This window comes from Hemicordylus capensis, chromosome 4 (genome assembly GCF_027244095.1).
Source record: "Hemicordylus capensis ecotype Gifberg chromosome 4, rHemCap1.1.pri, whole genome shotgun sequence".
Classification (NCBI taxonomy): domain Eukaryota; kingdom Metazoa; phylum Chordata; class Lepidosauria; order Squamata; family Cordylidae; genus Hemicordylus; species Hemicordylus capensis.
Window position 1 is genome coordinate 155400254 of NC_069660.1, and position 15573 is coordinate 155415826.

Below are 15573 nucleotides of genomic sequence, written 5' to 3' on the forward strand. Positions count from 1 at the left end.
CTGGAGAAAGGCAGGCTAAAAGGTTGGTGGTGGGGTCACTTTTACACAGTTAAGCTTTGAAAGTATCTCACCCTTGTTTTCAACACACATACACAACCAACCTAAAAGGCAGTTTTAGCAATAACCACTAAACCCATTCAAGTCGAGTGACCTTCGCGGCTACTAACAGGGTGGAGTCTCTGATTTCCTCCATCATCCTTACTCAGTAATTTCCACAGGAACTACCCCACCTTTCCCATGGTTATTTTTAGTCTCACTTTCCTTTATTCTTTGGACACTTGCATAAGAATTCTATTTGAGACTTGTTAGCCGATTCTGTTGCTTATAGTCCCAGATCCTGGCCTAATTCTCCGAAGTGGATAACCTGTGCTTGGGGGTTGTGCTACTTCAGACTACAGGCAGGGCTCACATGTCTGAACACTCTTGATTGTTGATAGATACAGCTAGTCATGAACATAAGAGCTCTATTCAGACCTGTGTTGTACAAGTGAACTTATGTCTGCACACACGTTATTGTGCAAAAGACTGTAAGTGCATTCGTTTTAACCTGAGTACAGACCCCTCGAATCATGGTACAGATAGGAAGTGTAACCCTGTATCTATATTCAGTGCAACATGTGAATATTCTTCTACCCGTGTTCCATGAAACCTGTAAATAACTATGTTTGTGTGCACTATACATTTATTGTACAAGTATTCAACATTTTTGATCAAGGCTAAAAGCCCTGCTGGATTTGTTCAAAGGTACTTGAAATGCTCTGGGCATCCACTGCTAGAGAAGCCCACCATAGCCCTCTCCCACTGTTTTCCAGCAAACGGTGTTTTGAGACTGCTGCTGAAATTCTCTCTCTACACCACGATTAAAAATTACCCTGATGAAGAACAATGTTAAAAGGTTTGCTTTAGAAGTTACATTAGAATCCATCCTGCTTCTTTCCTTCCCAGCTCTTGAAAAATCAGGGGCACGTGGTCAAGCGGTGGTTTGAAGCACCAAATGGTGCCTTTCATGTGCATACCTACCTACATTCCAATATCCCAACCTTCAAGGTCAATATAGCATAATAAATCCTTTGCATACCAAATAGACAAATATTTTACTTGCCAATTACCAGTTTTGAAAAAAAAACACCCTTCTTAATATTAGGTTAAGGACCAGGAAAACACTTCAGTCGAGCATCTCAAAGGAGCATGCTTTATCAAGTTGTCTCCCAAACTTAACAGGCCTCGTCTCCATTAAAATGAATCAACATGCAACTCAGAGTAAAATACGCAAGACTCCCATCAAATAAAAACAAGGTATCTGAAATCACTTGGGGTTTGATGGGATGATCTGAGACAAGTTTAAAAGTAAAGGTAAAGTGTGCTGTCGAGACGGTGTCGACTCCTGGTGACCAAAGAGCCCTGTGGTTGTCTTTGGTAGAATACAGGAGGGATTTACCATTGCATCTTCCCACACAGTATGAGATGATGCTTTTCAGCATCTTCCTATATCGCTGCTGCCCAATATAGGTGTTTCCCATAGTCTAGGAAACATACCAGTGGGGATTTGAACCAGCAACCTCAGGCTTGCTAGTCCTTTCATTTCCCCGCTGCGCCATTAGGTGGCTTTGAGACAAGTTTAGGACAAGCTAAAGAAGCTATATTTGTAAGGAAGATACATAGCCTTTTCCCCAGGGCAGCTCACGTGAAGGATTTAGTTGATGAGTCACCCCTCCCCTTTCAGAGCAGCCTGGGCTTGGCTTTCTCTTTAAAAGAAAACTTTTTATTTCGAAACTTTCGGAAGATTGTAATGCTGCCACCAGACACTCTTTTAATTAGAGATAGGGCCGCCTGGCTGGAGTGCCACAACCAGACTTCCTTCCTTGCCCTGTTACTGGACAAATATAAAAACCTCCCACGTGAACACGAGGTGAGAAGTCACAGTAGCTGGCTAGCTGTCCTTTGGAAACAGTTTTGCACTTGAGGTATACCCGCACCACCCTCCCAGAGTTAATCAAACACTCTGTGAGGCTCTAGGAAACTGAAAGAAAAAACTATTAAAAAGCTATAAAAATAAGTTGTCTTTAGGCTTCAGCATTTTGGTAGCATTTAGGAATACTTAAAATGGTTACAAGAACGTTTCACAAAACCCAGGATGGTTTGGAGCATTGGCTATTGTTTCTTATTTCGTTACGTTACAGAAGTAATACTAGTACAGAATCTGGGACAGCAAAGCAACACACTCAAAGGAAAATAACTTCTAACGCAAGTTCTTGCTAAACACTTTCTCCTAGGCTAAGCTTCCAAAAGCCACTAAACTTGGCTTCCTTTTCCTTGGACTTAACCAAACCCCTGCAATCTTGCCCCCCAAGAGTTGCAGACTCCCCATCAGGTGATTCAGTCAAACGCCATTGTTCCTTCTCACCTGGGTCACCTCAGTCACACCTTCTTCATCCCAGAAGCCACCTGGAGACTCCTAGGACATGCCCAACCAGCCAACGGATTAGGTTATGACCTAAGGTCTACAGACTGTCAACCAGGGTCACCTGCTATCAGTGCTGGCTGGCTGCCCACTACAGTGTTGCAAAAATGTTATATGAGAATTACCCTCAGTACAACAACAGATTGTAAAAAATGCAATATAGAAGTTATGTTTCCTTGATCCTTCATGCCATATTACTCTCAACACCCTGGTATTTGAGAACTCCCCTCCTAGTGCGACTGAAACCTTTTTCTTGATCCCATTCTCTTTAACAGCAACCTGATAACGGAAAAAACTAGCAGGTAAACACATCTAGAACCCCAATGGAAGGCAAGTTTCAACAGAGCAGTACATACTGACCACTTCTCTGCTCCAAATTGGACCCTCCTGACACTGCTTTGCAATGAAGAGGGAGGAGAGAGCTGGTCTTGTGGTAGCAAGCATGACTTTTACCCTTAGCTAAGCAGGGTCTGCCCTGGTTGCATATGAATGGGAGACTAGAAGTGTGAGCACTGTAAGATATTCCCCTCAGGGGATGGAGCCGCTCTGGGAAGAGCATCTAGGTTTCAGGTTCCCCCCCTGGCTTCTCCAAGATAGGGCTAAGAGAGATTCCTGCCTGCAACCTTGGAGAAGCCACTGCCAGTCTGTGTAGACAATACTGTGCTAGATGGATCGATGGTCTGACTCCGTATATGGCAGCTTCCTATGTTCCTATGAAGCAGCAAGCTGTTGGGATGCAAATCATAAATGTATTCCCATGTCTGATCAATGATTGTAATAAACATATTCATTTATTCACTATTGTTTTTCTGTGGGCAATTCAAGAAAAGTGTCATTTCTTTTCTTTAGTTGTAGAAGTTGAAATCTGTTAGATGAGGGAATATTTTTGTTGTTGTTTTGCTTTTAGTTTATCATGGTATATATTTTTAGTATTTTAAAAATAGAGGTTAAATAACCTGCCAGTTTATGCCATAACCTATTTAAGACATGAGGAAAATAGGTAGATTTTGTGAGGAAAAATTCTTATGCAGATGAGAAATCACATGGAAACATTTTCTGGAAGCTTTTCAATTTAAAGATTTCCAGAAAACCCACATCATTGGCTAAACTCTTAGCCACTCTACAACAAGACTTCTCTACAAATTAGCCACAGATGTCCTAGGACCAAGTTCAATAGTGTCTGGTCTGAGTATTTCGAGCCAGAATTCCAATTATTCCTCACACCACCCAGCATTTCTGGGTATCTCCTGGAGGCTCAGACCCCTTACAGCTTTTTTCCTGACTTCTACATTTTCTGGGTTTGAGTTATTTAGGGAGTCAGACATTTGCTGTGCATGGGTACTGCTGAAGGTTTGTCCATTTTGTACTCAACACAAACATTTCAATCAACTTTTACTGAGGTCTGAGTAAATTGCTACAGAGTATTGTTCACACCCTGCAGCAGAAGAAGAGGCTCTTCCAGAGGACTCACCAAGTTACTTGGGACTAAATCCCATCTCAGAGTTTAACTTATTTTCAGAACAGCTTTTCAAATGGCCCCTGCTTTGAAGGTTGCCACCTATGCTTCTGTACTTGTTCAACATATCTAGCCAAAGTTAGCCACTAACTTTCCTCCCATTAATGCTTGCACTTCAGACAAACAGCAGTCTTTGGAGGTTTGCAATGTTTAGCTTCCTGCCCATCCTTAAGAAAAGCTCCCACAAGACACAGCTATCAAGGGAACAGAACTGAAGTGAGGGGGTAAAGATTTCACTAGAAAAGGCTTCCTAAACAGAAGTATACCACCCCCATTTTACAGTTAACCCACATTCTATTGCAGAGCCCCAACAGTTCCAAATCCCTCCTCCAACACCACCCCCCACCAGCCACCTTTCCCATGGAGTTTTTGTCTTAACAGGTTGGTTCTCATCCTTAAGTGAAAGGGAAGTCTTTGTACATGCTACTGCATTTGCTCACATTCATCTGTTACCTTTCCCTTTCATCACCTGCTTGTGTCATCTCCCCCACTGCCAAAGTATAGATTGTAAACTCTCTCAGGGCATGAACCTATAAAAAATGTGTTACTCTTTGAAGCACCATGTACACTGATACTGCTGTAGAAATAAAGAAGCAGATGTTGGTTCAGTTAACAGTACTGCTGCATAGGTACTCATACTGACAATATTTAAGTATATAAGACAACTATTAATAAAAACCTCTGTTGAAGATAGGACAGAGAAATGAAGAGTTTAAAATTCCTCAAACTTAAGAACAATTAATCAGTGGAACAAAATGCTAAAGGAGGCAGCATTATTTCATTAGATGGACAGGAATCTGTCTGCAGTGCTTCAGGTACAGGACACCAAACCTTGGAGAAGGGATAGAACCCCGAGTATTTGAAGGAATGCTAACATTCACCCAGGCTCAGAGCCGGTGCTACCTTTAGGCCAACTAGGCAGCCGCCTAGGGCACAGAGTGTATCAAATCAATCAAAATTATTTGTGTGCCAAAATATTTTCTTTTGTATTTGAGAAAGATAATCAAAAATTGATGTATTACCTATTCCTGCAATTTAAAATAAATTTAGCAGTTTCAAGTTCTGTGCTTTTTCATTTTTTCTACAAGATATCTGTTTTTGAAAATTGAAGTGGAATTTTTTTGTGGGGGGATGCCCTTGCCAAGGGCACAAAATAGTGTGGCACTGGTCCTGTCCAGGATTAGACATTTCTAAGTCCCTGCAAATGGTTCAGTCTGTCATACCTGCATTAGGGAAGTTACCCTATTGTCTTTTAGGGGTAGGAAGGGGTCAAGAAAGCCGACCCAAATCAAGAATAACCCGCAATTAGCTTAACCAAACATAGGGTAGCAATTGGGATAAAGCAGCTGTTAATCTAGGTCTCACAAACAGATATGGTAGTTAACCTTCATCTTGATTGTATCAGATTGTAGATGGCGATTCACGTGCTGGAATGTTCCTTCATTAAAACACACTTCTATACATAGAAAACTAGCATGTCAGGGAAACAGCCAGGCTAGACATTTAGTTCTCATGTATTCAGGGTTTCACCCACCCTTAAATAATATAATTCCACACCTGCAATGATATACTGTGTCCTCTGCTTTTTGCAAGAACCAAGACCCCACTTAGTTTCAACAGAAGACACCTATTTCAAGATATATGGCTTCAGAAACCCAGCAGATTTGAGACCTGTAAGTGGTGAATGGCTTGTACTAAGCACCTAGCCCCGTGAGCTATTTAGGATGGCAGACACTCAGGCTTCTGAGCCCTCTTCAGACATACAAAGGAACAGAGACATACAACATCAGCTGCTGGTATTGGCAGGCAACGTGAAGCACCTGGGTTGGCCAGGCCTGTTATAAATGTTCTTTTGCTTGTGTCTGGTCAATAGAGTAGTAACTTCTTTCTGCTGCACTTCTAAGTTCCAGCCCCCACTTACCTCAGATTGAACACTCACTCCAGGTTTGACTTTGGGTACAATTGTCCACAGCCCCAGTCTGGCCTTATCAAGGCCCACCCACACAATATGATGCATCAAGGCTACCTCCAGTTGTGATGAACAAGAAACGAGTTATGATCAGAAGAGCAAAGTCTGACAAGGGAAGAGTTTTGAAAAGGCCTTTTAAGTACAGATGTTTTAATGGGCAGATATAAAGATAGTATCTATCAGAATTTACCTATCCCTACAATTTCATGTGTTGACTTGGCCTGTAATCAAATACAGCCTGAAAGAACTTGAATATTACCTGCCATAGGCTCCAACACACCATTTTTGCACGAGGAGTCCACACATTCAGCTTCTGGTCATGGAACGTTGCAGTGATAAGACAGAGGAACTCACACATTTATTGTTGCTCTGAGATAGATTAGAAGATACTAAAGGATCCTACAAAAGTTCTGCCAGTGCCATGAACAAATGAAAACCCCAGAGCAATGTTCTGTTTTTGCTCCATCTTTTTTACTATGTGTGTTATATTCTCCTTGGAATACAAAGAGAAATCACTTTTCTCTAAACATCTAGTGAATAGATATCCATGCTGAGAAAAATTCAAACTAAAGAGAAACATCAACATGCAAAAAGACTCCAAGATCATGGAGAATGATATTCAAGTCCCCACTCAGCCATGATGCTCATTGGGTGAACTTGGACTAGTCACAATCTCTTCACCTAAGCTACTTCACACAGTTGTGAGGATAAAATGGAGGTGAATACAACCTTGTACACTGGCTTTGAGTGTAGGAGACTCTACCTTAGAAGGAGAGGAGAAACAGGAGAGGAGAGCTGGTCTTGTGGTAGCAAGCATGACTTATCCTTAGCTAAGCAGGCTCTGACCTGGTTGCACATGAATGGGAGACTAGAAGTGTGAGCACTGTAAGATAATTCCCCTCTGGGGATGGAGCCACTGGGAAGAGCAGAAGGTTTCAAGTTCCCTCCCTGGCTTCTCCAAGATAGGGCTGAGAGAGATTCCTGCCTGCAACCTTGGAGAAGCCGCTGCCAGTCTGTGAAGACAATACTGGACTAGATAGACCAATGGTCGGACTCAGTATATGGCAGCTTCCTGTGTTCCTGTATTCGCTACCTTTGCTTCAACAGAAATATACTCTCCCAGGATTCAAGGTGCTGCTAAATTCCAGACTAGTGTTGTAACTGCTGTCTTATCCATATCTCTTGTGTGTTTTTGCTGGTGATGACTAAGGCCCATATTTGATCCAGGGGCACTACTTGCTGACCCCAGTTGCTAGGATAGTCTTCTAGCCTCCACTATCTCTGCCCAGCTAAACCAAGAGAGTGTAGATTCCACCTTTTTCTAGGGATAGCAGGGGAAAAATACAATTTAACAGTGTCAAAATATTTAATACGTGTTACACACGTAAAGACTTACATTTTCATACAAAAACACAAGAGAAAAAACACTGTACAAAACCTCCAAGACAACCCTTCCTCCCAAGAGCCTTTATACAACAAAGACTGGGAGTTATGAGAAGCCCCAGGGAACTTTTGAACCATAAATCTGTAAACACAGTTAACACAACAGCACCATATAAATTCAATCTAGTGGTTTAGGATCTTATTATCCCTTCCCCTGCCCCCAAATGTAACCTTAGGGTTACAACAAACTTCCCAATGCTTTTTTTTTGTGTGTGAACATGCTCTGTGAGGCATGAGAACAAGGATATGACCTTCAGAACAGCTACCACTGCGAGTTGTTGGGATGGGGACAGAGAAGAGAAATAAGGAGGGGGAATTCTGTGCAGGATTCCTTTAGACAAGACGCCAACAAATTGAAATGCTTTCATCCAAGCCGCAAGACTTGCAGCCAAACGAGAGAAAGTACAATAGTTTAAGTGCCGGATCCTGCCCTGGTCCAGCCCCAGAGCAAAAAGACCCCCGCAGCTCCCACACACAACACAAAAACCTCATTGGGAGAAGAGGAGCAGTGCATGCAGAGTCTCCCTGCCTCTATCTGACATCAACCAAATCTGCCCAGAGCAGTCAAGTTGCTTGTAATTCGATGCTAGCCCGCCCCAATATCTCTGCGCCTACTCTGGATCAGCGTCCTGTTGTTGCCCTCTTGCTATGGTCCCAACATACGCAGGTGAGGAGGCCGGGTAAGTTCAGAAAGCCACGATGGCCGTGCTCCAGGGGCTGAGATTCCGTAGCATCGACTCGTCGCAGCAGATCTGCCCGGGCTCAGCCTCCGCTGGTACTGTTGCTTCTTCCTCGACCTCCTGCCGTCTCCGCCGCTGGCGACTGCCGCTCCTCCCGCCGCCCCCGCAAGAGGACTTTTTGGTGAGCAGTCCCGAGAAACTGGAGCCGAAGATGCTGATGAGGCTGGCCACGTTGCCCGTCTCCATGTCCTCCTCGGCCACGGCTTCTTCTCTGCGGGGCTTCTTCAGTGGAGAGCTCCCCGTCGTCGCCTCCGCCGCCTCCTCGGCTGCAAGACCGTGCTGCTCTGCAGCGCCCCGCTTTCTGGGGCAGTAAGGCGGGGAAAGAGCCTCCGCCGATCGGCCGCCAACAGCGCCTGCTAAAGAGGAGCAACAACAGCCGCAGCAGCGTTGCAACCTCTGGGTCTCCCAGTCCAGTGGGAGCCTGCGCGGCAAGAGAGAAGCTTGGGGCTCCGAAGGCGGCAGCAGCATCTGCGCGGGCTGCAAAAAAGCCCGGGGAGAAGGAAAGAGGGGCAGCGGGGCGTGCTCGCCTGCTCCATCCCGGAGTGGATCCACACCAGGGCCCGGCAGAGGTGGCGGCGAGAGCGCAGCATGCATGGGAGAGCAGTCCAGTTCACTCAGGTAGACTTGCCGGGCGCTGCGCAAAACAAGCGATACCAGAAGGTTCTTGTGCAGCTTCACGCCGCCGCGCTGGCCTCGTGCGCTGTACATCTTGCCTAGCGAAATACTGACGATGCGGTGGGCCTGAAGCTTACATTCCATATCGCCCGTTCCTCCCAATGCAACGCGCTGCACTTACAAGAAGCGACGGACGACCTGGCTGTTGCTAGTGGACGGCCACCAGGGCGAAGCAAGAGGAGAAAGGAAACAAGCCAGCCAACATCCAAAGCTCGGGGCGGAGAGTAGAAAAGGCGCGGGCGCGCACCCTTAAGCCTTTCCTCTCGATGAGCAGAGATAGCAACAAACCAAGAACACAGCCGAACCGCTCCCCATTCCGCCGCCAAATAAGAGGTGAGTGGCTGGAACGCGCGATTTTTATATTGCCACCCACCCCGCCTTGGCCAATCGGAATTCCAGGCGATACCCGGCTTTCTTGAACCATGTCTCCGCCCACCCGCTCTAGCCGCCGGCGCGCGCTCGGTCAGCCCCGCCCGTCTATTGCCCTTGGCCAATGAGGGGGTGAGGATAAGGGGGGGCGGGGCTCCAACGTTCCTTGCCTCCGCTCACAATTGGTCTTAAAAGAGGCAACACAGAACACACTCGTATCGTAGTGGGTTGTGTTTGTGGGAGGACGTGGGCTTCTCGTGGCGTTGCGGCGAGTAGAAATAAGTTTCAGGGGGTGACTCAAGTATTTACTCAGCTTGCTGAGTCCCACTTACTCCCTAAAATAGCACGGTTACTAGGTCGCTGGGGTGGACTTCGGCCAACGGAAAGCGGTTTTGTTTTTGTTTTGTGGGGGCACCCCAGGCCGTCGGGAGGTAATGGTTGTTGCTTTCTTTCCAGGTGCATTTTTACTTCTGCGTATTTAATGAGCGAATAATAAAGTCATAATATCACCTTCAATACCATTACAATATGTAGCCATCTAATGGCGGAGTGGGGAAATGACTTGACTAGCAAGCCAGAGGTTGCTGGTTTTAATCCCTGGCTATGGGAAACACCTATATTGGGCAGCAGTGATAGGAAGATGCTGAAAGGCATCATCTCATACTGCATGGGAGGAGGCAATGGGAAACCCCTCCTGTATTCTACCAAAAGACAACCACAGGGCTCTGTGGTTGCCAGGAGTCGACACTGACTCCACAGCACACTTTCCCTTTATTTTAAGGTGCTGAAATGGCACAGCGGGGAAGCAACCTGCCTAGAGAACAGGAGACTATTGGTTTGAATCCCTGCTGGTGTGTTTCCCAGAATATGAGAAACTCCTATATTGGGCAGCGGAAGGTGTCGAAAGGCATCATCTCACAATGGTAAACCCCTCCTATATTCTACCAAAGACAACCACAGATTGGGAAGGAAGGGAAGAACACAACAAAATAATGGATTTTGTAGAGAACTAGAGCTTCTGTATTTATTAGTAGAAAATCAGGGGGCATTTTATTCAACTTTATTTTTTGTTTGCTTTGCAACCAGCACCTTAAATTGCACCTGGAAACAAACTGGCAATCAGGGCAGATGGAACAAGAGCAAGGTGGCATGCTCCCAAGGACTAGCTGTAATCTGAACTCTGTACCAGCACTCTGCACTAGAATCAAACTTTTTTCAAGGGCAGCTCCATGCAGATCATGTTACAATAATCAGCCTTTTATTAAAAATGCTTTGCATGAATATGCACGAGTGTGTGTGAAAAAGAATGTTTGTACCTGCCTTGCTTCCTTTGGATCTGCAGGCAGCACAGTTTACACAGCACTCTGAGGTGTGTAGCTCAGAGTATAGCTACTATTAGCCAATAAAGTATGCAATCTTACCTGATCATGACTGGGGTGCTGCTCAGACCCCTCTCTCTGACCAGTCTTAGGAAGGGCTCTTACAATCTCTGCCGCCCCTTTTCTGAGTCTATGTGGGAAAGTCTTTCCTTTAGTTTAACCACTCCTCATTGTGCTACACAGGGAATAAAATCCAAGCATATTTTACAGAGTTCTAATGGGATTGTTTTTTACTGAAGTCTGAAGTATTGCTAATATGCAATAATCACAATCAAAATGTAAACAACATTTGTCTGATTTCTAGAGTATCAAAACCTCATTACATCCATCCGTGACTGGTAGAATGTGTAAAAGTTGCAACAACTTACTAGCAGAAAACCCTTACCCTCAATCATAGAGTTATAAACCAAGGCGTGCACACTGTTTTCTCCTGACAAAGGAAGTAAATAACATGCTAATTTTACCACTAAGGAAGCAGTCATGAGGAAGTTAAGTAACATTACATCCAAGGTCATGCTTATTGATTGAGTCAGCACAGTCATTACAGCTTAACAGTCAGGGCCAGTGGTGGCTGGTGGTTCCTTGGAGGGGGGGCGGGGTTGCACTAGACAGGGCAGTTGGTGGATGGAGCTACAGGTAGTGAGACATGGAGCCAATTGTGAGCAGTTGTGGAGGTGGAGCCAGGCGTAGGCGGGTGCCTTAGCAATAACTGGCAAAGTGTAGATTTGTAGCGGAGTGGGATCAAAATACAAACACATGCACAAGCACAGAATTCTCAATTGCTCATCAGCAGAAATACAGAGAAGTACATAAAACATCAGTTGCTTTATAGTGCTTAACAGGACTACAGTAGTGTGTAGATGTGTATCTAACACAGCAAGATCAAAACACACAGAGGAAAAGAACAGTACAGCCACAAGTAAAGAAAGACCAGCTACAAAAAGCTGCTTCCGTGAAGAGTAAATTTACTCCTAAGTCACCAGGGCAACTCTGTCTGCTTGATTATTCCAAAAATGAATACTACTAATAAACAACCACGACAACAAGAAGAATTCTGAGTGTGCTGAACTAGACTGGACAAATCTGTTCAAATCCCCATTCAGCCATGAAACTCACTGGGTGACTCTGGGACACTTATCTGTCAGCACAACCTTACTCATAGGGTTGTTGGGAGGATAAATGTAACTATGTGCCCCGTTCTGGGCTTCTTGGAGGCAGCATGGGCTATACATGTACAAGTAAACAGAGCCTGGCTACAAAAGTGGAGAACAAATCCATTCTGAAATTACAAGGGCAGATCTGCATGCCTATTTTAAAAATGCATCCATAAATAGAAAAATCCACAGGTTTTTCAATGATGCTTGCTGCAGCTATGAACCATCTCTTATAACATAGAGAACACCATGGGAAGCAAAGATGCATGGGTACACCCTCTCCCTACTCCATGTCTGCTGAACAGCTGTGTGCCACTCTGCACACCTTGGGTGCCCACCACTTAGCCTGGGTGTCCATCCTAGCTAGCAAGCAACAAGTGTTTGTAATAGGGATCACTTCCTTAATCATGTTGGGTTTTGTGTTTATTTAGCAAAGCACCAAAAGGAAGCTACGCACTCCAGTTACAAAGTAGAGTGCCGAGTTTAGTTGCTGCAGTTGTCTAAAGAACACACAATGAGATAGTTGTACTTCACCAATAAATCTATTTAGTTTAGATTTTACGTTTTGGATAGGTAAGTCCGAGTCCTATCTATCAGCTACATAATGGATAGGTATGGCGGGGGGGGGGGAGAGAGAGATGTTTCCATCTACTCTCCAAGAGGAAAGGAAGAGGATTGACTCTCTAGAGCAGGGATTCTCAAACTTGGGTCCTCAGGTGTTATTGGACTTCAGCTCCCATAATCCCCAGCCTCAGTGGCCTTTGGTTGGGGATTATGGGAGTTGAAGTCCAATAACACCTGAGGACCCAAGTTTGAGAATCACTGCTCTAGAGGAAGTACCTGAGAAGTCAAGGCAAGGATCATAGAGTAGAAGCAAAGCAGAGACCCTCACTAACTATCCAGGGATGTACTTAGATTATTTTGGGGTCCAGACCAGCCCTTCCATGATACACCCCCCACCAGCCCCCCCGCAACTGCCAGGCCCCCAAAACCTACTTTTGGGGGGCCTTCTGCTGCAGCTAACCTACATGCCTTTTTTTAAAAAAAAGCTGTTGCATGGCTGAGGGGTGGCTGCCGGGGGGGGGAGCTAAGTAATTGATCTCTTCCCCCCCTCAGCAGCTGCAGCTATGGGGGGAGCGACCACTGGGCACGTCCCCTCTGCCCAGCAGTTGCTGTGAACTGCACAGGCATGCCTCGCAGTTCACAGCAACTGCTGGGCAGAGGGGACATGCCCAGCGGTCGTCGTCGTCCCCCCCCCCGCCACAACCGCTGGGAGGGAGAGGTCACCTACTCGGCTCCCCCCACCGCAGCCACCCCTCGGGAGCACAGCAGCTTTGTTTGTTTTTAAAAGGCATATAGGTTAGCCATGGCGTGGCAGGCAGGCGCAGGGTAGGAGGGCCCCCCGGACCTTGGAGGTCACAGATTGGGGCCCCAAGGTCCGGGGGTTAGAGAGCCTCTGTAACTACCTCTACTCCCAATGCCCCTCGTGGTCATTAGGATAGTTGGTGCAAAAGGTCAATGCACTGGAACTCCATATCCAACAAATGGTTGCCCAATGAGCCATAACCCCCAGGGGACACAGGCACACTTACTCCTGGACTTCTGGGCTGAAATCTGAGGCTTCCACAGCCCCCGGGGGGCCCCAAATTCTCTAGTCCACTTGTCCCAGGTGGTATGTTCACCTGGCCAAGCATGACAATGCCTAATGAGGGGGAGGGCTCCAAAGGCCTTTAGGTCCAGGTTCCAAGAATTACCTAGGTGTACCTCTGAGCTGACATATTAATGTCCAAGATACTGGCTACACGCCAGAGAAAATGCTGATTAGCTCACTGCATAGCAAATGGATTTTTAGAAACTATTTTCCTTCCAACAGACTCCATTACTTCTCTGTACCACACCCACATGGAAAACCACTTTTGCAATTATTTGAAAAGCAGCTTGGACTCAGGAATTTATGCATATGCCCCAAAAGACCTTTCTGGCTTCTTATGCCAATTTCTGTTATAATGAGTCTAGACTTACAAATTGCTATTCCTTCCAATGTTTTATAGCATGTCATTTTGGGAATAGGCCCTAATGTTTTGCATTCAGATCAGAAGAGAAAGCAGAGATTACATTCCTTCCCTCCAAACAAAGAAGCTAGCAAAAGATCAGACTTACCAAGTCAGGCAGCCTACCTACTCTCTAACAAAAATGGTGATTGGAGTCTTCTGAGGAGCTAAAAGAAAAGGACTCCCCCATCCTCTGGACACTCCGATTGGCTGCCTGAAGAGTCAATTGGCCTAGCCCATCTCCAATTGGTGTATAGGGTGGTCCTAGGACCTGCCCCCACACTTTGCAAAAACAAAAGTGAGCATGCTTATTGGCTCCTGTCTAATTATTATTTTTTAATTATTTGTTCTTTGAGGTTGGTGCTGCTGTTGCCCACCTCACAACTCTTAAAGCCCCTGCAGGCAAAAGCAGCAGGGAACAAAAGAGAAAGCAGTAGATACACAAAATGGAGACAGAGACAACATGGCTGGATGAGAAATTTAAGGTGAGCACCACCCTATAGATAAGATTCACCAGTGGTAAGGACCCATTCAAAGATAGGCAAGTCTATGTCCACTAAAATAAATTATCTTCAGGACAACTCACTCTGCATAGGAATGTAGCCAACCAACCAAACCCACCCCCCAAAAATCCAGCACTTCTTGTTAGCACAATTTATATTCTGCTTTTCCCCAAAAAAAAGGGGGGGGCATTCAAAACTGCTCACAATAAAAATCATTATAAAATGCAATTAAAGCTATCATTAAAAACCATCAAAGGATGCCAGCATAATCAAACAAAACAACAATTCCCCAAAGAACTAACAATAATTGAACAGCAGGCAAGTCAAATGCCTACATACAGTAAATTAAAAAAGTCTTAACTGAAATGGCAGAAAACCAAAGGAGATGTTCTTACTGGGATATCTTGCAGGTAGGAAGCAGTGTTCCCTACAATTTTTCATCTGTGTGTGTAATGAGTTTCGTTTGGGTGGCTGTATCAAGGCAGTGTGTGGACATGTGCATTCATTGTTCATAATTCCTGATTCAGCCTGAGTAGGATTGAAAATTAACTGAGTGGACATAAAAAAACTTGTGTGGGCCTGCCTTAGAGAGAACATGTGTGGGGAGTTCTGCCATCTGGCCCTTCGCATGTTCCCACCAGCCTCAGCTCAGCGGGTGGTGGGGCATACAAAAGGACCTTTTCAGCTAACTGTAGGGAATAGGCAGTTCCACACAGCACAAGGCAGCCCTTAAAGGTATCCTGGACCTTTTTTAGGGCCTTAAAAGGTGACAACCAGCACCTTAATCTGCCCTTGGAAACAAAGCAGCAACCAGTGCAGATGGGACAGGTGTCATGCTCCGCAAAACTGTCTCTAGTCAGCAGCTTTGCAATCACATTCTGTAGCACAACCAAGTATTCTTTAAGGGCAGTCTCACAAAGAGTGTGTTTCAATAAAGCCTTGATGTAACTGAGGCATGCGCACCCATAACCAGATCCTCCTCCCTTTTCAGGAATGGGCATAGTTAGCATGCCAGCCAAAGCTAGACAAAGGTGTTCCTGGAGACCACGGCCACCCAAGAATCCAGGAGCACCGCCAGGTACAGCAGCCCCAGACTGTGATCCTGGTTTTTCAAGGAGAGTGCAGTTCCGTCCAAAACAAGCTGAATGCCTATTCTGGAGTAAATTGGTTTACTGATACAGAGCCCTCCTTTCTCACAACTGGTGAGAAAGGGCTACAGGGTCAGTCGGGAGGAAGCCTTAAAAAGCTTACCTCCCCAAAGACGATCGATTTCTGTTTCTTTGGCGGGCGGATTACTAGCTGGGCTGCCCAGA

At 45.5% G+C, this 15573-nt stretch overlaps 1 protein-coding gene across 1 annotated transcript; it reads right to left on the reverse strand.

Annotated features, from left to right (window-relative positions):
- Positions 1-7293: 7293 nt before the first annotated feature.
- On the reverse strand, positions 7294-9178 carry IER5 (immediate early response 5). The gene has a single exon (XM_053313472.1). It carries the CDS (start codon positions 8886-8888, stop codon positions 8076-8078), a length of 813 nt encoding a protein of 270 aa, XP_053169447.1. The 5' UTR covers positions 8889-9178; the 3' UTR covers positions 7294-8075.
- Between the last annotated feature and the right edge of the window lie 6395 nt (positions 9179-15573).

Excerpts from the sequence above, each read along its gene's own strand:
- IER5 (XM_053313472.1), bottom strand. The coding sequence starts at position 8,888 with ATGGAATGTAAGCTTCAGGCCCACCGCATCGTCAGTATTTCGCTAGGC.